The 25,150-nt window shown below is 39.5% G+C and overlaps 4 protein-coding genes across 4 annotated transcripts; all 4 read right to left on the bottom strand.

The window, feature by feature from the left end:
* Positions 1-1,926: 1,926 nt before the first annotated feature.
* LOC129008530 (hemoglobin subunit delta) lies at positions 1,927-3,620 on the bottom strand. Its single transcript, XM_054440845.2, has 3 exons — positions 3,429-3,620; positions 3,076-3,298; positions 1,927-2,181 (listed from the first exon to the last, which is right to left on the bottom strand). The coding sequence occupies exons 1-3, from the start codon at positions 3,518-3,520 to the stop codon at positions 2,053-2,055; spliced, it is 444 nt and encodes a 147-aa protein (XP_054296820.1). The 5' UTR covers positions 3,521-3,620; the 3' UTR covers positions 1,927-2,052.
* Positions 3,621-11,210: 7,590 nt separating this feature from the next.
* LOC129008665 (hemoglobin subunit epsilon-4-like) lies at positions 11,211-14,555 on the bottom strand. The gene is given in 5 exon segments (XM_054441030.2): positions 11,211-11,339; positions 12,182-12,401; positions 12,523-12,553; positions 12,556-12,609; positions 14,537-14,555. Coding segments are annotated over 5 exon segments (453 nt in total).
* Positions 14,556-17,437: 2,882 nt separating this feature from the next.
* LOC129007585 (hemoglobin subunit gamma) lies at positions 17,438-18,907 on the bottom strand. Its single transcript, XM_054438658.2, has 3 exons — positions 18,788-18,907; positions 18,442-18,664; positions 17,438-17,566 (listed from the first exon to the last, which is right to left on the bottom strand). The coding sequence occupies exons 1-3, from the start codon at positions 18,877-18,879 to the stop codon at positions 17,438-17,440; spliced, it is 444 nt and encodes a 147-aa protein (XP_054294633.1). The 5' UTR covers positions 18,880-18,907.
* A 3,350-nt stretch (positions 18,908-22,257) lies between these two features.
* LOC129008871 (hemoglobin subunit gamma-1) lies at positions 22,258-23,841 on the bottom strand. Its single transcript, XM_054441328.2, has 3 exons — positions 23,697-23,841; positions 23,352-23,574; positions 22,258-22,476 (listed from the first exon to the last, which is right to left on the bottom strand). The coding sequence occupies exons 1-3, from the start codon at positions 23,786-23,788 to the stop codon at positions 22,348-22,350; spliced, it is 444 nt and encodes a 147-aa protein (XP_054297303.1). The 5' UTR covers positions 23,789-23,841; the 3' UTR covers positions 22,258-22,347.
* Between the last annotated feature and the right edge of the window lie 1,309 nt (positions 23,842-25,150).

Here is a 25,150-nt window from a genome sequence, read left to right as displayed (position 1 = left end):
TTTTGATGTACAGATTATTTCATCACTCAGTGATGAACTTAGTACCCAATAGGTACTTTTTCATCGTCTCCCTCTTCCCACCCTCAACCCTCAAGTAGGCCTGGGTGTCTGTTGATCTCTTCTTTGTGTCCATGTGTATCATCATTTAGCTCCCACACTCCTAGACTCTTACAAAAGCTCTACTCTAACAAATAATTTTAATGTAACAACAAGGTGTCAAGTCTTTTTTCATCTCTTGTCCTCCTCATCCTCAATATGAAGATAGCAATGCCTAGCATATAGTAATTGTGTGTGCTCGGCACATGTCCCATCCAGGTGATGTTCTCATGAATTCTCTGGTATTGGGATTTTTAGGGCCAACTTCTTGCCTAGATTCACTGACTACTTCTAATGGTGTAGGAATAGAAGAAGGTATAGTAAGCTATATTTGCTCTTTTTTTGACTTTTGGAGAAAGGAAGGTAGTTTGTTTTCCCTATCAAGATCATAAGGTCTGCAATCTCTCTTACTGTCTTTCAAATACCACACAAGTATCTCCTTTTAATATCTTACTCTTATGAGAACTTCCCTATTCTCAGGAATGTGAAAGTGATCTTCCCCAAAATGCCCTGAGTAGCTCTGCTTCTGATATGTAAACCAGTGGTTCCTAAATATCCTATTCAGATATAAAGAGTTCTCAGTGCCTACTATGTATAATGACTTAAGGAAAACACATGGCTATAAAAGAGCTTCTGCTGCCAGTCAATTCAAAATATTGTGATCAAAACAGTTAACTATAATGCATTGTCAGTATATTCTGGCAGTACAGACAGAATTACTGTGAAAGCACTTTCAAACACAAGGAAACAACAGATTCTGTTTAGGTATTCAAGTAAGTTTAAAATTAATCAACATGCATATAATACAGATTTTTAAAAATGTATACAACTGAGAAAGTTCTAAAAATCCTTCTAATTTTACCTATGGCAAAAATGGTGCTCAAAGAAAAAAAACTACTACCTATGAGAAAGGAAATGACTGTTTGGTTGTTTACTGCATGCTTCCTCTTTGTATGTTGTAGCGTTAACAACAAAGAAACACTGTGCAATGGTATTATTAATATTGTCCCCTAATTCCAGAAGTTCTAAAGCAAGGAATAATCATTCCTTCATTTACTCATTTACTCATTCGTTCATTCATTCACTGTTTTCTTGAATAAATATTTTCTTGCTGCCCATTGATGAATTTAATATAAGGCACAGTAGGCATGTAAGAAGGTAGAGAATAGGCAGAATTGTTTATAAAGCACAGAGTGTGTGTGTGTGCATGAAATAAGAAAAATATAAAATTTAAAAAATGATGTGGGGGAGAGTTTGGAAAGATTTTTTGGGTAGTATCGAAAAGTTTATTGTGGCTGGGGTCAAGAGAGGTCACAAGTAATACGTGAGCAATGAATCTTAAATATGGGAAGATAAGAGGAAATTCTTTACAGAGATGTTCTGGGGCAAGTAAGAGAAGGAAGCTATTTCTTGGAGCAGGAACACTTGATGGGGTATAGTATTATGGGCTACAATGTGCAGGCAAAGGAAGTAGGAGGAAAGAGAACGTAACATTGTCTTGAGCAATCACTATGCCTTTAACTGAGCACATTATTTTCTCAGTAATTGTTGGAGTTTAATCGTAGCATTACCCTTGAGGCTACGTCTTAGGGTTGAGGTCTTCCCTGGAGCCTCTGCAGTGCCAGTATTATCTCTGTATCAAAAGTTCTTGATAATTTCTGCTCTTTGGAGGTAGAAGTGTCATCCATTAATGCATTGTATGGTTCCCTTGCTTTTCTCTTTTCCCATGTACTCTTTGTAAAATAAACAAGTGCTCCCTATCTGTAGACCCTCAGGAACCTTCTTACATACCTGGACAAAAAAATGAAATAAGTGAAATTAATCAGGAAATTGAGCTGAACATTCTTTATTAGGCAGAAGCCATACCCTTGAAGTAGGCATTGTGTTCCCAAGTTCAGAAAATAGAATCTAGGGAAATAGGGTCTTCTTATGGTTAGCAGGAAACAGTCCAGGATCTCAATGGTACTTGTGAGCCAGGGCATTAGCCACACCAGCCACCACCTTCTGATAGGCAGCCTGCACCTGTGGGGTGAATTCCTTGCCAAAGTTGCGGGCCAGCACACACACCAGCACATTGCCCAAGAGCTGCAGAGAAGAGGTAGGCAGATACATGCATATGGTTAACAGAGAAATAAAGATTGGCTTCTGAGAAACTGAGCCAACACCCATTTTTTTCTGCCCAAATCTTAGACAAAACTGATCCCCAGGTTATTCCCATCAGCATGAATAAGTACATATATGAATGCATACATATAATATATATCTATACACACACACCCTCTATGTACTTAACTAGCATATAGTCTGTATATGTACCTATACACTATATATGCTGTATACTGCTATATACAAATTAATTCCAAATTAGTTTTAATTTTGTATGTGTATATAACATATACAAATTAATTACTATAAACAGATTAATAGATACAAATTAATTGATTAATCAGTGTGATGATGGGCTGTCTCCTAGCAATGACTTCTGCCCCACCTCCCTTGTAACTGTCTAGTCTTTCATAATCAAATATTCACTTTCCTTTCCATCCCATTTACTACAGAATTTATAAAATTCCAATTATTCCTTATTGTAAAATGCTTTATAGCCTCTAAAACAGTATTCTATGCCTCTCGTCTTTGAGTTGGAGCCTCTCCGATACCCATGTGGAGAGACAAAAGGATTATTCTAAGTGCAGAATTAGCAAATGAGAGCTGGTATGCATAATTTGAGTTGTAGTTAGAGAAGGAAAAGTGAAGGGAGGGGGTTGGGAGAGAAAGACAGGACATTAAATAATTTAAAATAGCAAGATTGTAAGGAAGGAAAAAATGCAGAATATTTAAATAAATTAACAAAATTTTAGAAGCATTAAATGATAAAATATAGTAAAATGACAAAAATGTGGGAGAAGAGCAGGTAGGTAAAAGAACCAAAATTAAGATTAGAAAGTAAAAAGAGAAAAGTGAAGCATCTCCTGGACTCACCCTGAAGTTCTCAGGATCCACGTGCAGCTTGTCACAGTGCAGCTCACTCAGCTGAGAAAAAGTGCCCTTGAGGTTGTCCAGGTGAGCCAGGCCATCACTAAAGGCACCTAGCACCTTCTTGCCATGAGCCTTCACCTTAGGGTTGCCCATAACAGCATCAGGAGAGGATAGATCCCCAAAGGACTCAAAGAACCTCTGGGTCCAAGGGTAGACCACCAGTAATCTGAGGGTAGGAAAACAGCCCAAGGGACAGAGAGAGTCAGTGCCTATCAGAAACCCAAGAGTCTTCTCTGTCTACACATGTCCAGCTTCCATTTGCCTCCTTGAGACTGTCTTGTAACCTTGATACCAACCTGCCCAGGGCCTCACCACCAACTGCATCCACATTCACTTTGCCCCACAGGGCATTGACAGCAGTCTTCTCCTCAGGAGTCAGATGCACCATGGTGTCTGTTTGAGGTTGCTGGTGAACACCGTTATGTCAGAAGCAAGTGTAAGCAACAGCTGGCTCTGCCCTCCCTTTTATGCTGGTCCTGTCCTCCCTGCTCCAGTGAGCAGGTTGGTTTAAGATAAGCAGGGTTTCATTAGCTTGTGAGAATGAAAAATGAACCTTCATTCCACTGTTCCCTTAACTTGCCCTGAGATTGGCTGTTCTGTCATGTGTGTCTTGACTCAGAAACCCTGTTCTCCTCTACATATCTCCCCACCGCATCTCTTTCAGCAGTTGTTTCTAAAAATATCCTCCTAGTTTCACTTATGCAGAAGTGTTTTAGTCTAATATAGTGGAATGTATCTTAGAGTTTAACTTATTTGTTTCTGTCACTTTATACTAAGAAAACTTATCCAAAAGCAGATGTTTTAACAAGTTGACTCAATATAAAGTTCTTCTTTGCCTCTAGGGATTTCTGTCTCCAAGAGAATTTTAAGAGATTGGAATGGACAAATCTATTGCTGCAGTTTAAACTTGCTTGCTTCCTCCTTCTTTTGGTAAATTCTTCCTATAATAAAACTCTAATTTTTTATGATATTGAAATAAATATCCATTAAAAGAATATTTAAAAAATGGATGGTGTTTATTTACCAGTTATTGAAATAGGTTCTGGAAACATGAATTTTAAGGGTAACATTTTAATGAAAGATAAAATCAAATATTATATACAAATATTTTGAATGTTTAAAATTATGGTATGACTAAAGAAAGAATGCAAAGTGCAAAGTAGATTTACTATATTCAGCCAGATTAAATTTAATGAAGTTCCTGGGAATATGCTAGTATAGAACATTTTTACAACTGTGTTCTTAAAAAAAAAAAATGTGTAATTAGACCCAGGAATGAAGATCCCAGTAGTTTTTCACTCTTTTCTGAATTCAAATAATGCCACAATGGCAGACAAATACACACCAATGAGCATATCCAAAAGGAAGGATTGAGGGAAAGAGGAGGAGGAAGAAATGGAGAAAGGAAGGAAGGAAGAGGGGAAGAGAGAGGATGGAATGGATGGAGGAGAAGAAGGAAAAATAAATAATGGAGAGGAGAGGAGAAAAAAGGAGGGGAGAGGAGAGGATAAGGGATAGGGAAGAGAAAGAGAAAGGGAAGGGAAGAGAGGAAAGAAGAGAAGAGGAGAGAAAAGAAATAGAGAGGGGAAGGGAAGAGAAAAAAGAGGAAAAAAGAGATGAGAAGAGATAAGACTGACAGTTCAAATTTTGGTAATAATATGGATCAATAGAAACTCAAACTCTGTTGGTGAGAGTGTACAATAGTATAACCCCTTTGGAAAACATTTAATAGTATCCACAAAAGCTGGATACATGATAAATCTATTACCTAGCAATTACATTTTTAGATATTCAGAAACACATGCATGTGTATATCCAAAGACATGTATAGAAATGCTTATGACAGCAATAATCATAAAAACCTCAGACTGGTAGCCACTTAAATGCTTATCAACAGTAGAATTGATAAATTATGGTATAGTCAAAGAATAGAATATTACACAGAAATGAAAAGAATCAACTACTGCTTAACATGTAGCGATACAAATGCATTTTACAGCATTTGGTTGATTAAAAGTAACCAGAGGTGAGTTCAAACTATATGATTTTATTTGTATATAGAAAGATGGATGATGTGACTGAGATTCTGATCACAAGGGGAAATGTTATAAAATAGGGTAGAGAGGAGCCATGAATGACCTTTAAACTTTGTTACAAATTATTTTTCTGTAACCTGGAAGCCAAGGAAAGATATTGAATAATTCAAGAAAGATGGTGGCATGGTTTGATTTGTGTCTTTAAAAGATTCTTCTCACTTAGTGAAGAAATGTATTTTAGAAGTAGAGAAAATGGGAGACAAACAGCTGGGCTTCTGTTGCAGTAGGGAAGAAAGTGACAATGCCATTTCTATTATCAGACTTGGACCATGATGGTGATGTCAGTCGCGAACACAAGAATAGGGCCACATTTGTGAGTTTAGTGGTATGATAAAATCAGAAATTCAGTCTTGGATACATTGTATTGCATGCACTCTTGTAAAATGCAAAAGGATATACTTAGATATATGGATCTGGAGCTCAGAAAGAATACAACCAGGTCAAGAATACAGAATGGAACAGAGCATACAAGAACAGATCATAATGTGCTGTGTAAATCACTACCACTACCTGTTAAAAATGACAGATGATGTACTTCATTAGTATCTCCTTAAAATCTTAGAATGTGTTTGTGAGATAGGAATTATGTTTCCAATTCATATATAAGAAAATTGATTATAAAAAAAAGTTAGGTAAATTCTTAAGGCCATGAGGACCATTATTTGATCTTTGTCTGTTAATTCCAAAGACTTGGCTTTTCACTTTAATTCTGTTCTACCTGAAATGATTTTACACATTGGGAGATCTAGTTACATGTTTATTATATATGGATTGCATTGAGAGGATTTGTATAACAGGATAAGGTCTTTTTTTCTTTTCTCTTCTGAGATGGAGTTTCATCCCTATTGCCCAAGCTAGAGTGCAATGGTGCGATCTAGGCTCACTGCAACCTCCGCCTCCTGGGTTCAAGCAATTCTCCTGCCTCAGCCACCTGAGTAGCTGGGATTGCAGGAATGCACCACACGCCCAGCTGATTTTGTATTTTTAGTAGAGATGGGGTTTCACCATGTTGGTCAGGCTGGTCTTGAACTCCTGACCTCAAGTGATCTGCCTGCCTCGGCCTCCCAAAGTGCTGGGTTTACAAGCCTGAGCCACCGCATCCAGCCAGGATAAGGTCTTAAAGTGGAAAGAATAGCATCTACTCTTGTTCAGGAAACAATGAGGACCTGACTGTGGGCAGTAAGAGTGGTGATTAATACATAGGGACAAATTGAAGCAGAATTGAACTGTTGATTAGAGGTAGGGAAATGATTTTAATCTCTGACTTTGGTGAATGGGCAAGTAGCTATCTAATGACTAAAATGGAAAACACTGGAAGAGAAACAGTTTTAGTATAAAAAGTGAAATACCCATGCTGAGTCTGAGGTGCCTATAGGACGTCTATATAAATAAGCCCAGTACATAGTTTGATATATGGGTTTGGCACTGAGGTTGGAGGTCAGAGCTAGAAATCAGACTTGGGAATTGGGATTATACAGGCCATATTTAAGAGTTTAGATATACCTGTGAATCCAAGAGTGTGATGAATATAAAGTTAAATGAAGGACCTTTAATGAACACCAATATTTAATGTGAAATCTCAAGGAAGTATGAAGTAAGACATAGTCTCCAAAATCCCCCATGATTTTAGAACTCAGTATCGATTTTAATTAGTGTAATGCCAATGTTGGTTAGAATGGAAGTCAACTTGCTGTTGGTTTCAGAGCAGGTAGGAGATAAGGTTCTAGATTTTGACACACAGTGAAAAGCTGAAACAAAAAGGAAAAGATAGGGTGAAAGATGGGAAATGTATGTAAGGAGGATGAGCCACATGGTATGGGAGGTATACTAAGGACTCTAGGGTCAGAGAAATATGGGTTATATCCTTCTACAAAATTCACATTCTTGGCTGGGCGTGGTGGCTCACACCTGTGATCCCAGCACTTTCAGAGGCCGAGGAGGGTGGATCACCTGATGTTAGGAGTTCGAGATCAGCCTGACCAACATGGTGAAACCCCCTCTCTACTAAAAATAGAAAATTAGCCGGGCATGGTGGCGGCACGCCTGTAATCCCAGCTACTTGGGAGGCTGAGGCAGGAGAATCGCTTGAACCTGGGAGGCAGATGTTGCAGTGAGCCTGGATCGTGCCATTGCACTCCAGCCTGGGCAACCATAGCAATACTCTATCTGAGAAAAAAATATATATATATATGTTCTTGCTAACCTGAAAAAATAAATTATTTGAGCTTTGTACCTAATTCATAATTTTCAGATAATGAATATTGAGGTGATATATTTATATGCACAGAACAATGCCTAGAGACACATTCTAAGTGTAAGTGGCATTCTTAAATGCCAGTGCTCTCCACAATTCTAATCTCAGTTCACTGCTCTTTGAATTCTGTGTTTTCATATTATCTTATCAATACATTAATCATTGCAGTAATCACTGCACACTGTAATTATTTATTTACTGGACACATCCTAGTTTCCTTCTGTCAATTACCATTCTGGTTTCAAATTTATTTCTCATCCTTCCCTCAGTGTTCTCTGTATTTGAGGAACTGACATTTCCCAGGTTTCCTCACCCTTTCAGTCGCATGTACATTCTGCAATGGTAAACACTGGCTGAGGGAAAGCATAATAAGCAAGATTATTTCTGGTCTCTCTCTCTCTGAAGGGATCTCCCACAGCAGAGAGTCTTTTTTATGGTTTTTTTATGGCTGATATTTTGATGCTCCCATTAGACAGTTCTGGCTCTCTCCAAGGAGCCCCCAATAGCTCACTGAATCCAGTAGACCTCTGGTTATGGGCTCTGGTTCTGGACTCTGGTGGTATAAACATTTTCTCCTTCTGCCCTTCTAGGCCTAATGGCGGAAGAGGTTTTCTGATGTTACTAACATCTAGGTTTCTGCACTGTCCTTTATTTGATATTTTAGCTCTTCCAATACGAGGATAATTAACTATTAAGAGCTGTATTTAATTCTAGGTTGAGTAACTGATAATGGTTTGTCCTTTCCTTGATGGACCCTAACTGATAAAACTAATAAACTGACTTCTGATACTATTATTAGTGTATGAAATTCTGATGTGAATAAATGCATGACACATACTTGTTGACTAATCAAACTATAGCAAGGGAGATTGAGGGAACAGCCTTGTAGAGGCAGAGGAAGGAACCTCATGACCTATACATACTAAGATATCACATAATCATTTTAGAACCAAAGGTTCCTCAGTTTAGGTCCCAAACAAACTTCTCTATGGATAGTGTAATACTCATAATGTAGAAAAGAGAGATCTAATTTTGGATAATTTAATCTTTTTTTCATCTCCAAATACTAGGGAAATAACAGTTTACAAGACAATGTCTCTACCATAAGAGAGGTTAAAATTTAGTGGTGGGAATATACAATGAGCAGATTAAGTACATTAGTAGGAAAAACACTAAATATTATAAGAAAGAGCCCATAATTGTAGCAGAGTTTATAGACAGGGCTTTAAGCCCAGTTAAAATAAAAAAAAAAAAGCTTCTTAGTTGAGATGACATTTAAGTTAGGACTTAAAGTATGCGTACAAGATAGACAGGGCAAAATGAGGGAAAGACGTCACCCAGAGTAAATGAACAGCATGCACACAGCTAACAGAGTCAAATGCAGAAATCCAAATTCTCTAGATTGACTGGGGTAATTTTGTCAATGCACTCAAGTATGCATCTGTAACACTGTGTGTTCTTATGTGTGCATGGAATGTTTGTTCATGGAGCATAAGAAATTGTGTAGACATATACACACATCTGTATGTGTATATCAGAGAATGTTTACATTGCTACAAGATTTTATATGACTACATGCACAAGCATTCATGCTACATGTCAGTTTGGTATATTTTTCCTGTAAGATGTGTACTTATGTGTTTTCCAGTAAAGGTGAGTGTGAAAACTGCTCATCAAGAAATGAACGATAAGTAACACAGGAAATTCAACCCTCGTCTCTTAATTTAAAATACAGAGTGACATTCAGAAGGGCAAGGGATAGCACAAGTGTGAGATTTTAAAGTGTGATTGTTGGACACAGTAATTATTCAAAGAATGTGCTTAATTAATGTATGCTACAAGACAGCAGTTGAGTGATTATTGTACATGAGCAACTGTTATTTATTCTGCTTTGTGGGTTATTAGTGGGGACTCAAAAATATGACAAAGGAATTTCAGAAGCTGTTAGATGGTAGCACCGCTTATCTATGTGCTCCCACTCAAGAGATATGGTGAGGTGAGCTCTTTGGGGTGGACACATAGAGGAAATACTTTGAGAAAGAGGTTTTGGGATTAGTGAAACTGGAGAAGAAAGGATATTATATCTTCTAAAACCTCTTTCTTGAGTCAGTTTGAGGGTGCTACATACTTCCTAAGTGTCTTGGGTACAGGAGTTTGAAGCGATTTCCATAGAATGGCTACGTTCATTGCCAGATCCAAACAGGGGGCTTGTAGGCATTTGCTGTTCTGTCAATAAATTTCCTTCTTTTCATTCACAGGCAGGGATTTTAGCTGTCATCTCTGACTCTCTGTTTCACAATGTTTTCCAGTTCTGTGCAATCACTGCCACAATGGTCTCTTACTCGATTTTTTTCTTAACTTCATTGTTTCCATCAACTTCAGTTCTTTATCCATCACCTCAATATAATTACAGCAAGCTCCTCTGACTATACCCAAGTTAGACTTTGTCTAATCAGTTCTCTCTCTCTCTCTCTCTCTCTATATATATACACATGTGAATCAATTTTCTACATTTCCCTATTTATTATGTCACTCTTATATGCAAGAAACTTCAGTGATTTTTGCTCAAAACAATAGCTATTTTTCTTACTTCATCTGGTCTCTGCATCAGAGACCTAATTTTATATCATCCTGCCTCTTTTAAATGTCCATATTCTCCTCTATCAACTTGACCTAACATGCTGTTGCCTAAATCTCAGCCTTTTAATCTGCTGTTTACTCACATAAACAAAATCAGTTGTTTTCAATATTGATTGCTAATAATTTTTATTCATAAAAATTGTATATATTTATGAATGCACACATATTATATATATAGAAAGAGAATAAAATCACTACCACTAAAAACAATAAAACGTGTATGTTTATAGAAACAGAGCTGAACAAAGAGATTTATTATTTATCAGGTAGTGTGATAAAGTCTTTACAGGTATCAATTCAATTAGTTCTTACAAAAATCCTTTAAGGAAAATAAATATGATAAATCTATCATATGTACAGCTTAATGGAATTATAAATATGTTTCAGGTCACAGAGGTAGCAGATTAAGTGCAGATGAAAACCAAGACAGCCAGTTCACATGCCTTAGAGATAATTCTCTATTAATACCATTGAAAACGTTAAGAGAAAGTTCAAGGTTTGGCCCTTGATTGGTCTCTAGGAAGCCCCATCTCCACTTCATTATAAATCATAAAAATATGTTGTTTAAAATAAGTAGAAGTGAACTACAGTCACCAAATGAGCTATATCCTGAGTTCATACAAATAATAGCCTATACAGAACTTCTAATTTGAGTCCTAACATACCTCTACACACCACCAACAATCCTCTTACATCTCCAAAGAGTACCTCCATTGCCCTCCCTTTCTGTAAAGACATTGTCTTATTCTAGAGACGATTTTGCCTTCCTAGGAGTAACTACCCCACTAAAGCCACCCACAAGTTCTCTCTTTTCTTGCAGGATTGCAAGAAAGTATCTTCTCTGTCCTTAAACTCCCATTCTCCAACATTCTCATTTCCATCAGAAATGGTGTGTCCTTTTGGCTGAATCAGGGTAAAATATAAAGACAGAAAAAGAATACAATGATATTTCTTAGCATATTTCTTTATTTTATTTTTATCATGCAGTAACCGAATCAGCAGGCAGGATACTGCTCTTCTCCCCAACCTCCCCCATCTAAAGGAGATGAGATTTTGGGACATAGGTACAAACATAGTGGACGGGGAACTCAGTGGTCCTTGTGGGCTACAGCATTAACCACAGCATTTGTTAGTTCCTGCCAAGAAGCCTGTATCTGTAGGGTAAACTCCTCGCTGAAGTGGGTTGCCAAAACAATCAATATCACGTTGCCTAAGAGCTGGGGAGGGAGTGAAGATAAAAAGAAAATGGTACATAGTGAATAGAAGGCCTCAAGCTGGACTTGCAGTAAATAGATACAACACTTACATCCTTTTTGACCAGAGTTTGAGCAACTCTCACCATTATGGGCTAGACATGAGCTTCAATATGACTGGCAGCCCTGCACCTCCCATTGTGTCCTATCCTTCTCTTACTTGCTATGCCAACTCACTACCCCAGCATATTGTGATTAATTGTTTCACTTTTTTAGAGACTCCGTCCTTTTAAAAAGTAGGATAATAGTACTTCAAGGAACAGTAATGGATAGGATAAGTCCCCAGTCATCACACACATACAATTTTCCCAAACACTCATAACAAAGAATCCTGTACCATGCGTACAAAAGTATACCATCATCATTCAGAGGGAAACAATCCTCTTTTTAACAGTTTCCCACTACTCTGTTCAGTTGATCTTTTTCTAACCTCCAGGACTATGCAGAAAAGTGTCTATTAATTTTCATAGAAAATTTCACTGACCAAAGGAAAGATGTTATTTTCTCTATCTCAACTTCTGTTCCCTCATCCAAAAACACTCAGTTTGATTTTGGCCAGAATTTTTTATAAGATGTGTTTTTCAGAGCTATCAAATGGTAAGTGGCCCTCCATTATTCATAGTCCTTGCTCTACCAAATTTTAGTTATGTTATTTACAACAACATAACTCTCAAAATCCCACTGCTGAAATATCATATCCCATAGCTGACTCATAGCACAAGAGAAAGCCACCTCTGCTTTCAAAAGTACCCATAGTGCAAATATCTAAGGGTAAAGAAGAAAGCGTGAGTGTACTTAGCACTCACCAGGAAGTTCTCAGGGTCCACGTGCAGCTTGTTACAGTGCAGGTCACTCAGTGTAGCAAAGGTGCCTTTGAGGTCATCCATGAGCATAACAGCTTTTCCGAAGATCAGCACCTTCTTGCCATGTGCCTTGACTTTAGGGTTGCCCATTATTGCACAGTCAGAGCCCAGATAGCCAAAACTTCCAAAGTGCCTCTGGGTCCATGGGTAGACAACCAGGAGACTGTGTGATAGTAATAATCACAGAGCAGGTGCAAAGTCAGACTATGTAAGACAACGGGCTAATCCCTCTTTCAGAAACACTTTCTGCCTTTCTGCACCTTGCCCCGGCTTCCGGTACCTACCTGCCCAGAGTCTCACCTCCAGCCTTCTCACCTTAACCTTGCTTCACAGGCTATTGGCAGCAGCCTTCTTGTCAGCAGTGAAATGCACTACAGTGTCAGATCTGGGATTTTCCCGGTGATCACAGATGAGCCAGAAGCATGCCTGCACTGCTGCTTCATGTGTGGCTTTTCATTTCTCCTCTCTGGCCCCCAGCCCTTTGCCTCTCCCAGTGAAATGAATCTGTTGACCAACGCTTTGCCTTTCCCAGTGAAATGAATCTATTGGTCAAGGGTGGGTTGTGACTCCAGGGGTGGGGTTTGGGCAAGGAAGTTTTGCAAGATGGACATTCGAGTTTCTGATAGAATCCGGGTGGCCTTCTCAGGGGAACTTTGCTGTTCAGGCTTAATTTGAAACTTTACTTCTTTCCCCTCTATTTTCCTACACTACTCCCACCATCCAGTGTGCAGTTTATTTCTCAAGGAGTCCGCCAGCGGCCGCCAATAACCTGAATGCTGACAAATAGGAATAAGTTACAACTGAAAAGGATAAGAATTATGAATATCTTAGCAATCAATTCCTGGATCAGGAGTTGTGACAATGTAACAACGTGTTATCCTGTTATTCATCCAGGCTTTATGTGGAAGAAGCCATAGCCTTTCTTGGTTTTCAATTCTCTTGAGACTACATTGAGTATACAACTTCATCACTTTTTTTTCTTTAATTTTTATTTTTGAGATGGAGTCCTGCTTTGTCACCCAGGCTGGAGTGCAGTGGCGCGATCTCCGCTCACTGAAAGCTCTGCCTCCCGGGTTCACGCCATTCTCCCGCCTCAGTCTCCCGAGTAGCTGGGACTACAGGTGCCCACCACCATGTCTGGCTAATTTTTTGTATTTTTAGTAGAGACGGGGTTTCACCATGTTAGCCAGGATGGTCTTGATCTCCTGACCTCGGGATCCGCCCACCTCAGCCTCCTAAAGTGCTGGGATTACAGGTGTGAGCCACCACGACCTGCCAATTTCATCACTTTTTAGAATAGAAATAAACACCTCTATCCAGCATCAATTTGGAAGAAAGCAGAATAAGAACAAACTAGGGAAGTAAGGGGAAAACTGGGTTTTATTACCGAGTTTTTTAATCCATTTAGTAGTCAGTGTACTTATCTGAACAAAGGAGATTTCCTCTGAATCACTGAACAACAGTCCATGTCAAATCCTACATATCTACAAAATTATGCGAGAACATCTAATAGTGTTGGGGGAGAAGTGTGCTGCTCTGTTCAAGCAAGAGGATAGAAGATTCCATGGCCCGTGCTGGGCATTAGGTCATTTGTGTCTGGCACGGGCTTGATCTACAGTCTAATGCTGTGTTAAACTTGTCTTTATATCTAATCAGGCAGAGACATTCTTCACTGACAATATTCCACAGGCTGCTGCACGTGTCTCATGTGCTGCACATCTCATGCATCTCAAACAAGCAATTTCAGGAATAGACAGGGCACACTTCCACCGGCAGAGAGAATCACAGTTTATTTTATATTCTTAAGGCTTATTGTCCTCATACTTAGAGGTTCAGGATGCTGGTTTGTGTGCTACCCCTGAGATAAATCCTTACAAGAAATAAAGTTTAGGAAATCACCCCCATGTGTATTTCAAGGAGACTCTAAATTTCAAAGAGTTAAACCCAATATATTAAAGCTGCATTTCTGATATTAGAGACACAATATTTTAGTCTACTTGATATAGTTGAGAGGCAGTTATCTGTTTTACTTAGGAACATGGGGAAAGTTTGTAGTGACAAACAGAGTTTGAGGCAAAACCAAGATTATCTTTAAGAGTAAAGATCGATGATATGAAGAAAAAGAAGTGGCAACTTTGACTATATGCAGGAAACATATTTATATTAAGTTGTGGGGACTGGCCTGGGAGGAAACTTCAGGTCATGTCCTTTAATGGCCCTAAAACTCATTCCCAAAAGAACTTCTGTTCATTGCCATACCTCATATCCTTAGGTACATACATCTAAAACCCTGCGTACCAGTGAACAGCTGCCCCATCTTTCCGTCAGCCAACCAGGAATTCAGCAGTTACTGCTAACTTCCACTTTTCTCTCACCTGCTCCAGGAAAAGTGACCTGCAGTCACTTTCCTGGAAGTATTGATTCTTTCTTGTTTGTGGCTGTTTCCCGTTTCCAATTGTTTTCCATGATTATTGCTTCTACTGTGATCTATAGACTCTTACATCATCAATACCAGGTTATCATTGCAGTTGTCAACTTCTGTTGCATTTTATGCATTAATTCAACAAATACATATTAGGTTCCATATGTCATCCATTAAGTTTCATTCATATGCCATCCATTTTTCTTCATTCTGAGAATCTTACATGAACTAGACAGACAGATTCTCTGGTCTAATGGTGCCCTCACTATAGTGAGCAGAGGAGACCAGCATACATACTAAAAGAAATGAATGAATAAGAGATTTCAGATGGCATTATATGACTTGAAGAAACTGCGTATTGTATCTACAACCATCTGGCCTTTGAGAAACCTGACAAAAGCAAGCAATGGGGAAAGGATTTTCAATTTAATAAATGATGGGGGTGAACTGGCTAGCCATATGCTGAAAAATGAAACTGGACTCCTTCCTCATACCTTATCCAAAAATTAACTCCTGATGGATTAGAGACTTAAATGAAAAACCCCACACTATAAAAAGCCTAGAAAAAAATCAAGGCAATACCATTCATGATATAAGCACAGGCACAGATTTCACGACGAAAACATGAAAAGCAATTGCAGCAAAAGCAAAAATTGACAAATGGAATCTAATTAAATTAAAGAGCTCCTGCACAGCAAAAGAAACTACCATCAGAGCGAAAGACAATCCACAGAATGGGAAAAAGTTTTTCCAATCTATTCTTCTGACAAAGGCCTAATATCCAGAGTAAACAAGAAACTTAAGCAACTTTACAAGAAAAAAAAAAAAAAAAAAAAAAACCCCATTAAAACCATGGCACACTTTTACCTATAAAACAAACCTGCATATCCTGTACATGTACCCCTGAATTTAAGGTAACAGTAAATTAAATTAAAAGAAAAAAAAACAAATGCCATGGCAATGTCGGGAAGTTACCCTATATGGCCTAAAAAGAGAAGGCATAAATAATCCAAAACTTGTTTAACATATCATCAAGAAATAACCATAAAAATGAACAACCAGTGGCCCTCGGGGCTGCTCTGCCTATGCAGTAGTCATTTGTTTATTTCTTTACTCTCTTAAGAAATTTGCTTCGACTTAAAAAAAAAAAAAAAAAAAACGAAAGAAAGAAAGTGCATATTCTGAAATGGTAGTGACTGCATTTGAAGTGGGACCTTTATGATATGATGGAGCCAGGCAGAGACATTTGGAGAAGTTCATGAAAGAAGGAAGGGCATGTGCCAAATTCTGAGGCTGAGGAGAAAAAAGAAAGAAAGAAAGAAAAAGAATAAAGAACTTTACATTTCACTGTATGTAAAGACATTACAAGGCTAGAGTAAAGCAAGTTGAAGTAAAATAGGAGAAATCAAAGTTAGAGAGAAGGGTGCAGGCTTATTATTTGGATCTTACAGATGAGAGTAGTAGAGTAGGTATTTTATACTGAAACGTAGGGGATGAGGGGAGATTTGCAAACCTGAGATAAACATGGTCTGTAGTCCACTCAAAACCCAAGCTTATTTTTTTCTCCTTCTACATCTGCCTTACTCAGTGCAAGGTGCTACAACAAAATACCAAAGACTGGATGGCTTCAACAACAGAGTTTTTTCTCACATTTCTGAAGGCTGACTCGTGGTCAGGGTTCTCTTCCTGGATTGCAGATGGCTGACTTCTCACTGTGTCCTCACCGGGAGGAAAGAGAAATGGCTTGTCTCTCTGCTTCTGATAAGGAAAATAATTTTATGATGGGGATCTGCTTTTATGAGCTCATCTAAACCTAATTACTCTTCAAAAGCCTCCCCCACAGTTAAGGTCATTGGGAGTTGGGGATTCAGCATGTGAATTTTGAGGAGACACAAACATTAGGTCCATAACACCATCACATTAAACTCTTACTTATAGAGATGCACTAACATCCAACTATACAAAAATTCCATTAAGTAAGCCTTCCAATTAATGTTGTACAAATTCTTCCCACTACATTTTGATCTCACAGTGCTGGTCTGTTGCTCAGACATAACATGCTCATGCTGACTTGTGAGCCTCTGCTGATTCATTTCTTACACCTAAGTCCCCACATCCCCCAGAGGCTTACAATGAGGTCTCTCCCTTGAAATGCTGTGACAAATCTGCACACTTGAGGGCATGGGATTAATTTCACTTTCTTAGGCATCCACAAGGGCTGTGAAAAGCTAAGTGCCATTAGTAATAGTATTCCCCTTGATAAAATAGAATTGCTACACTTGACTAAACCTTGACCTCCTAAAGCTTGGAACACTTTCCCTTCATTAAGAACCATCCTTGCTACTCTGCTGCAATCAATCCAGCCCCCAGGTCTTCACTGAACATTTCCCCATCTCTTCCAAAACATCTGTTTCTGAGGAGCCCTGTCCTATAGAGGTCTTTCTTCCCACCGGATTTCTCCTACACCATTTACTCCCACTTGCAGAACTCCCGTGTACAAGTGTCTTTACTGCTTTGTTCTTTTATTTGCTCATCAAAATTCACATCTCATATAAAAATAAATGAGGAGCATGCACACACCACAAACACACACAAGCAGCAGAAATACACATACACACATCCCTCAATATAAACTGTTTGTGGCTCATATATTTAAAAAGATGTAAAAAAAGAGCTGAAGAAAAGCATGTGTGATCTCTTAGCAGAACAGATTTATTATTTGTATTGCTTGCAGAATAAAGCCTATCCTTGAAAGCTCTGCATCATGGGCAGGGGGCTCAGTGGTATCTGGAGGACAGGGCACTGGCCACTCCAGCCACCATCTTCTGCCAGGAAGCCTGCACCTCAGGGGTGAATTCTTTGCCAAAATGGATTGCCAAAACGGTCACCAGCACATTTCCCAGGAGCTGTTGAGATGAAAGGAGAAAACAAAGATGAACCCATAGTGAGCTGAGAGCTCCAGCCTGGCCTCCAGATAACTACACACCCAGCTTCCACCCAGAATCAAGCCTATGTTAACTTCCCTCAAAGCCTGAGATTTTGCCTTCCCATTAAATGCAGGTAGTTGTTCTCCTTGCAGCACTAGTCACTGGACATAATTTAAATCTTGCTATCTTCTTGCCACCATGAACCCTGTATGTTGCAGGCTGAAGACGTTAAAAGAAACATGCTCACACATACACACACACACACACACACAAACTCACAGCTGACTTTCAAAATCTACTCCAGCCCAAATGTTTCAATTGCTCGTCACCCCCGGACATACTTTGCCCCCATCTGGAATTAGAAGACATACGTTTGTAATGAAGCATTAGCAGCATTTTATATGTGTCCAGCTGATACAGGAATAGCCTTAGCAATATATGTTTGGCTACCAAAGTTCCCCACTTTGACTGAGCCATATATGCCTTCTGCCTGCATCTTTTTAATGACCATACTTGTCCTGCCTCCAGATAGATGTTTTAAAACAACAAAAATGAGGGAAAGATGAAAGTTCTTTCTACTGAAATCTAATAAAGAAAAGTCATTTTCCTCATTTCCACCTCTCTATTCTCAAAGTCAAAATTGTCTGTCTAGATTTTTAGAGGCACTCCTTAGGCCCTAAAACATTACCACTGGGTCTCAGCCCAGTTAGTCTTCTGCAGTTTCTTCACTCCCAACCCCAATATCTTCAAATAGCTCACACCCTGTGGGTAGATTCAGCTGTGCTCAGATCAATACTCAATTGTCTAAGTTGCCTCAAGACTAAAGGCAACAGTGCTGAAACTCCTGGACTCACCCTGAAGTTCTCAGGATCCACATGCAGCTTGTCACAGTGCAGCTCACTCAGCTGGGCAAAGGTGCCCTTGAGATCATCCAGGTTCTTTACGGCATCTCCCAAGGAAGTCAGCACTTTCTTGCCATGTGCCTTGACCTTGGGGTTGCCCATGATGGCAGAGGCAGAGGACAGGTTGCCAAAGCTGTCAAAGAACCTCTGGGTCCATGGGTAGACAACCAGGAGCCTGTGAGATTGAATAAGAGCAGTTTGAGAGTCAGAAGGTGCCACAAATCCTGAGAAGCAACCTGGACTTTTGCCAGGCACAGGGTCCTTCCTTCCCTCCCTTGTCCTGGTCACCAGAGCCTACCTTCCCAGGGTTTCTCCTCCAGCATCTTCCACATTCAACTTGCCCCACAGGCTGGTGATAGTAGCCTTGTCCTCCTCTGTGAAATGACCCATGGTGTCTGGACTAGGAGCTTATTGATAAGCTCAGATGTTCCAGAAGTGAGTGTGTGGAACTGCTGGAGCGTGCTTCCTTTTATTCTTCATCCCTAGCCAGCTGCCAGCCCCTGGCCTCACCGGATACTCTAAGACTATTGGTCAAGTTTGCCTTGTCAAGGCTATTGGTCAAGGCAAGGCTGGCCAACCCATGGGTGGAGTTTAGCCAGGGACCGTTTCAGACAGATATATGCATTGAGATAGTGTGGGGAAGGGGCCCCCAAGAGGATACTGCTGCTTAATTTTTTATAGCCTTTGCCTTGTTCCAATTCAGTCGTTCCAATTTTTCTCTAATTTATTCTTCCTTTTACCTAGTTTTCTTCTCCCACCATAGAGGATACCAGGACTTCTTTTGTCAGCCTCTTTTGCCTTCTTGTCTTTAGCTCCAGTGAGGCCTGGAGATTAAAGCTAAAGCATGTACCAATTTTTGAAAAGTTCAGGGATTGTGAAATGTGTTTTAGGCATAGGTCCGGGATTTTTGATGGGACAAATCTTAGTCTCTTTCAGTTAGCAGTGGTTTCTAAGGAAAAAGTGCTATACTTCTTTTTGAATATACTGTGACTTTTGCCATTAACTCTTAAGTTCTCAATAGTGCAGTGAAAACAATTCCTATAAAGCCACAGTTTCAGCGCAGTAATAGATTAGTGTTACGTAATATAAGACCTAATGCTTACCTCAATATCTACTTATCCATACCTATTTGAAATAAATCATGACTGTTTCATCTTAGAAAAAATATTTGATTCCATATTCAGGTATGTATGTATACACCAGATGATGTGTATTTATCACTGGATAAGTGTATGTGCTGGCTGATGACCCAGGGTTTTGGTGTAGCTCTTCTATGCTCAGTAAAGATGATGGTAGAATGTTCTTTGGCAGGTACTGTGTATTAGAATTAATTATCTTGTATAAATGCTAGGTTCACTTCTCAGGGAATCTTATTCTAAGACGTAAGACATGCGTGTGCATGGAAAACAACTCTAAAGAGGCAAGGGCTGTTTTTATTGTCTAATAGTCCACACACTATGATAACTCGAATATTAGTGTACTTTAGACAGCTTTATTTCTAACACAGTGCTGTTTCTGACATATTGGACCATTAACAGGGTAGGAAGTATTTATGCTGGTTTTTTGGTTCTGTTTTGCTTTTGGTTAGTTTGTTTTTGTTTTTCTCTGAAAGTGATCCATGATCTCAAACCTTGCTAGATTATAATGCCAGAAGCTCTGGAATTCTGGCTTATCAGAGGCAAGCTGTATCTTCAAGTTAGTTTATCCCCTAAGATATCAGGTTGATTGAAATTATAATAATATTGGTGAAATTCTTTCATCCTTCATGATCCGATGTAAAGCTTATATCTGCTCATTGATAAAGATGGCTAAAAGGCCAGAAAGATACACATTTACCCATGTAACAAGCCTGCACATCCTGCACATGTACCTTGGAAATTAAAATGAAATGAAATAAAATTAAAAGGAAAAAAATGCCATGGCAACATCAGGATGTTATCTTTTATGGTCTAAAAATGGGCAGCATAAATAATCTACCCCTTGTTTAGCATACTATTGAAAAATAACAATAAAAATTGGCAACCAGCAGCCCTTGGGGCTACTCTGCCTATGAAGTAGCCATTAATTTATTCCTTTAATTTTTTATAAACTTGTTTTACTAAAAAAAAAAAAGGAAAAAGAAAGTGCGAATTGTGAAATGGTAGTGAGTGACTGCATTTGAAGTGGGTCCTTTATGATGTGATGGAGCCAGGCAGAAGACGTTTGGAGAAAGAAGTTCCTGAAAGTAGGAAAGGCATGTGGAAAACTCTGAGGCTGAGGAGAAAAAAGAAAGAAAGAAATATAAAGAAAGAACTTGACATTTCACTGTATATAAATACATTACACGCCTAAAATATGTTGAACAAAAAATAGAAATCAAAGTTAGACAGAAGGACTCAGGCTTACTATTTGGGTCTTATAGATGAGAGTAGTAGAGTTGGTATTTTATTCTGAAACACAGGGGACCAGTGGAGATTTGTAAACCTGAGATAAACATGGTTTCTAATCCACTGAACACTGAAGCTTATTTTTTTCTCTTTCTTCATCTGCCTTACTTAGTGCAAGGTGCTATCACAAAATAGCATAGACTGGGTGACTTCAACAACAGAATTTTTTCTCACATTTCTGCTGGTTCCTGGTCAGGGCTCTCTTCCTGGGTTGCAGGTGGCTGACTTCCCACTGTGTCCTCACCGGAAGGAAGAGAAATGGCTAATCTCTCTGCTTCTGATGAGGAAAATAATTCTATGATGGGGATCTGCTCTCATGAGCTCATCTAAACCTGATTACTTTTCCAAAGCCTCCCCCACAAATGGAGCCAATTGGGAGTTGGGGATTCAGCATGTGAATTTTATGGAGACACAAGCGTTAAGTTCATAACACCATCACATTAAACTAAACTCTTGCTTATAAACATGCATTAACTTTCAATTATGTAAGAACTCCAGTGAATCTGCCTTCTCAATTAATGTTATACAAATTCTTCACACTACATTTTCATCTGACCGTGCTGGTCTGCTGCTCAGACATGACATGCTGATGCTGACTTGTGAGCCTCTGCTGGCTCATTCCCTTCACCTAAGTCCCCATCTCCCTAGAAGCTTACAATGAGGTCTCCTCCTTGAAATGCTATGACCAGTCTGTACACTTAAGGGCATGGGATTAATTTCACCTCTTTAGGCATGCATCAACACTTAAAACGAAAAGTTCCTTAGTAAAGTAAGGATCACTTCATTGTAATTACCGTGGAAAGAAAAACCTGTTTCCTGCTCTGATCTCTAACACCTCAACCTCTCCACAGAGCCTCACAAGGGCTGAGAAAAGCCAGATGCCATTAGAAATAGTATTGCCCCTAATAAAATAGAATGGTTATCTCTGCCTAAACCTTGACTTCCTAAAGCTTGGAACACTTTTTCTTCGTTGAGCTCCTTCCTCACTGCTGTGCTGCAATCCAGTGAAGGGGGTACAGCCCCCTTCACTGAACCTTTCCCCATCTCTTCCAAACCATCTGTTTCTGAGGAGTCTTGTCCTATAGAGGTCTTTCTTCCCACCAGATTTCTCCTGCACCTTTTACTCCCACTTGCAGAACTCCCATGTACAAGTTTCTTTATTGCCTAGTTCTTTTATTTGCTCATCAAAACCCACATCTCATGTAAACAAAAAAGTGTGGAGTATGCACATGACACAAACACACATAGCCATGTACAAACACACATACACACATCCCTCAACATAAAACCCTTTGTGGCTCATATATTTAAAAAGACATAAAAAAAGAACTGAAGACAACCATGTGTGATCTCTTAGCAGAACAGATTTATTATTTGTATTGCTTGCAGAATAAAGCTTATCGTTGAAAGCTCTGCATCATGGGCAGGGGGCTCAGTGGTATCTGGAGGACAGGGCACTGGCCACTCCAGTCACCATCTTCTGCCAGGAAGCCTGCACCTCAGGGGTGAATTCTTTGCCAAAATGGATTGCCAAAACGGTCACCAGCACATTTCCCAGGAGCTGTTGAGATGAAAGGAGACAACAAAGATGAACCCATAGTGAGCTGAGAGCTCCAGCCTGGCCTCCAGATAACTACACACCTAGCTTCCACCCAGAATCAAACCTATGTTAACTTCCCTCAAAGCCTGAGATTTTGCCTTCCCATTAAATGCAGGTAGTCGTTCCCCTTGCAGCACTAGTCACTGGCCATAATTTAAATCTTGCCATCTTCTTGCCACCATGAACCCTTTATGCTGTAGGCTGAAAATGTTAAAAGAAACACATGCTCACACACACACACACACACACACACACCTGACTTTCAAAATCTACTCCAGCCCAAATGTTTCAATTGTTCCTCACCCCTGGACACACTTTGCCCCCATCTGGAATTAAAGGATATAAGTTTGTAATGAAGCATTAGCAGCATTTTATATGTGTCCAGCTGATATAGGAATAGCCTTAGCAATATACGTTTGGCCACCAAAGTTCCCCACTTTGACTGAGCCAATATATGCCTTCTCCCTGCACCTTTTTAATGACCATACTTGTTCTGCCTCCAGATAGATGTTTTAAAACGAATAACAAAAATGGGGGAAAAATTAAAGTTCTTTCTACAGGAATCTAATAAAGAAAAGTCATTTGCCTCATTTCCACATCTCTTTTCTCAAAGTCAAAATTGTCCATCTAGATTTTTAGAGGCACTCCTTAGGCCCTAAAACATTACCACTGGGTCTCAGCCCAGTTAGTCTTCTGCAGTTTCTTCACTCCCAACCCCAGTATCTTCAAACAGCTCACACCCTGCGGGTAGATTCAGCTGTGCTCAGATCAATACTCAGTTGTCTAAGTTGCCTCAAGACTAAAGGCAACAGGGCTGAAACATCTCCTGGACTCACCCTGAAGTTCTCAGGATCCACATGCAGCTTGTCACAGTGCAGTTCACTCAGCTGGGCAAAGGTGCCCTTGAGATCATCCAGGTTCTTTATGGCATCTCCCAAGGAAGTCAGCACCTTCTTGCCATGTGCCTTGACCTTGGGGTTGCCCATGATGGCAGAGGCAGAGGACAGGTTGCCAAAGCTGTCAAAGAACCTCTGGGTCCATGGGTAGACAACCAGGAGCCTGTGAGATTGACAAGAGCACTTTGACAGCCAGAAGGTGCCACAAATCCTGAGAAGCAACCTGGACTTTTGCCAGGCACAGGGTCCTTCCTTCCCTCCCTTGTCCTGGTCACCAGAGCCTACCTTCCCAGGGTTTCTCCTCCAGCATCTTCTACATTCAACTTGCCCCACAGGCTTGTGATAGTAGCCTTGTCCTCCTCTGTGAAATGACCCATGGCGTCTGGACTAGGAGCTTATTGATAACCTCAGACGTTCCAGAAGCGAGTGTGTGGAACTGCTGGAGGGTGCTTCCTTTTATTCTTCATCCCTAGCCAGCCGCCGGCCCCTGGCCTCACCGGATACTCTAAGACTATTGGTCAAGTTTGCCTTGTCAAGGCTATTGGTCAAGGCAAGGCTGGCCAACCCATGGGTGGAGTTTAGCCAGGGACCGTTTCAGACAGATATATGCATTGAGATAGTGTGGGGAAGGGGCCCCCAAGAGGATACTGCTGCTGAATTTTTTTTGTAGCCTTTGCCTTGTTCCAGTTCAGTCATTCCAATTTTTCTCTAATTTATTCTTCCCTTTAGCTAGTTTTCTTCTCCCACCATAGAGGATACCAGGACTTCTTTTGTCAGCCTTTTTTACCTTCTTGTCTTTAGCTCCAGTGAGGCCTGTAGTTTAAAGTTAAAGCATGTACCAATTTTTGAAAAGTTCAGGGATTGTGAAATGTGTTTTAGGCATAGGTCCAGGATTTTTGATGGGACAAGTCTTAGTTTCATTTAGTAAGCATTGGTTTCCAAATAAGAAGTGCTATACTTATCTTTGAATATACTCTCTGTGGTTTTAGGCCATTATCTCTTAAGTTCTCATTAGTGTAGTGAAAAAAAATCCTATAAAGCAACAGTTTCAGTGCAGGAATAGATTAATGTTATGTAATATAAGACTGAATCCTTACTTCAATATCTACTTATCTGTACCTATTTGAAACAAATCACACTTGTTTCATCTCAGCAAAAGTATTTTTTTTTTATATTCAGGTATGTATGTAGGTACTGGATGATGTGTATTTATCACTGGATAAGTGTATGTGCTGGCTGATGACCCAGGGTTTTGGTGTAGCTCTTCTATGCTCAGTAAAGATGATGGTAGAATGCTCTTTACCAGGTACTATGGATTAGAATTAATTATCTTGTATAAATGCTAAGTTCACTTCTCAGGGAATCTTATTCTAAGACATAAGACATGTATTTGCATGGAAAACAACTCTTAAGAGGCAGGGACTGTTTTATTGACTAATAGTCCACACACTGTGACAGCTGGGATGTCACTGTAGTTTAGACCTCTTTATGTGTAACTCAGTGCTGTTTCTGACATATTGGCCACTTAATATGGCAGGAAGTATTCATGCTGTTTTTTTCTTTATTTTTTCTTTTGGATTTTTGTTTTTTGGTAGGTTTGGTTTTACTTTTGTTTTTTCTCTGAACTTGATCCATGACCTTGGTAGATTATGATGTCAGAAACTCTCGAAATCTGGCTTATTGGAGGGGAGCTCTACCTTCCCCTAACCTATCAGGTTGATAGGAATTATAATAATATT

This window comes from Pongo pygmaeus, chromosome 9 (assembly GCF_028885625.2).
Source record: "Pongo pygmaeus isolate AG05252 chromosome 9, NHGRI_mPonPyg2-v2.0_pri, whole genome shotgun sequence".
Lineage (NCBI taxonomy): Eukaryota > Metazoa > Chordata > Mammalia > Primates > Hominidae > Pongo > Pongo pygmaeus.
This window is presented reverse-complemented; position numbering and strand designations above follow the sequence as displayed.

Bases quoted from the DNA above. Each gene is read 5' to 3' on its own strand.
- LOC129008871 (XM_054441328.2), bottom strand. From the start codon at position 23,788: ATGGGTCATTTCACAGAGGAGGACAAGGCTACTATCACAAGCCTGTGG. The intron at 23,575-23,696 runs GTAGGCTCTGGT...TCAATCTCACAG, and splicing joins GGAGGAGAAACCCTGGGAAG to GCTCCTGGTTGTCTACCCAT. The intron at 22,477-23,351 runs GTGAGTCCAGGA...TCATCTCAACAG, and splicing joins TGGATCCTGAGAACTTCAGG to CTCCTGGGAAATGTGCTGGT.
- LOC129008530 (XM_054440845.2), bottom strand. From the start codon at position 3,520: ATGGTGCATCTGACTCCTGAGGAGAAGACTGCTGTCAATGCCCTGTGG. The intron at 3,299-3,428 runs GTTGGTATCAAG...TCCTACCCTCAG, and splicing joins GGTGGTGAGGCCCTGGGCAG to ATTACTGGTGGTCTACCCTT. The intron at 2,182-3,075 runs GTGAGTCCAGGA...TCTTCTCTGCAG, and splicing joins TGGATCCTGAGAACTTCAGG to CTCTTGGGCAATGTGCTGGT.
- LOC129007585 (XM_054438658.2), bottom strand. From the start codon at position 18,879: ATGGGTCATTTCACAGAGGAGGACAAGGCTACTATCACCAGCCTGTGG. The intron at 18,665-18,787 runs GTAGGCTCTGGT...TCAATCTCACAG, and splicing joins GGAGGAGAAACCCTGGGAAG to GCTCCTGGTTGTCTACCCAT. The intron at 17,567-18,441 runs GTGAGTCCAGGA...TCATCTCAACAG, and splicing joins TGGATCCTGAGAACTTCAGG to CTCCTGGGAAATGTGCTGGT.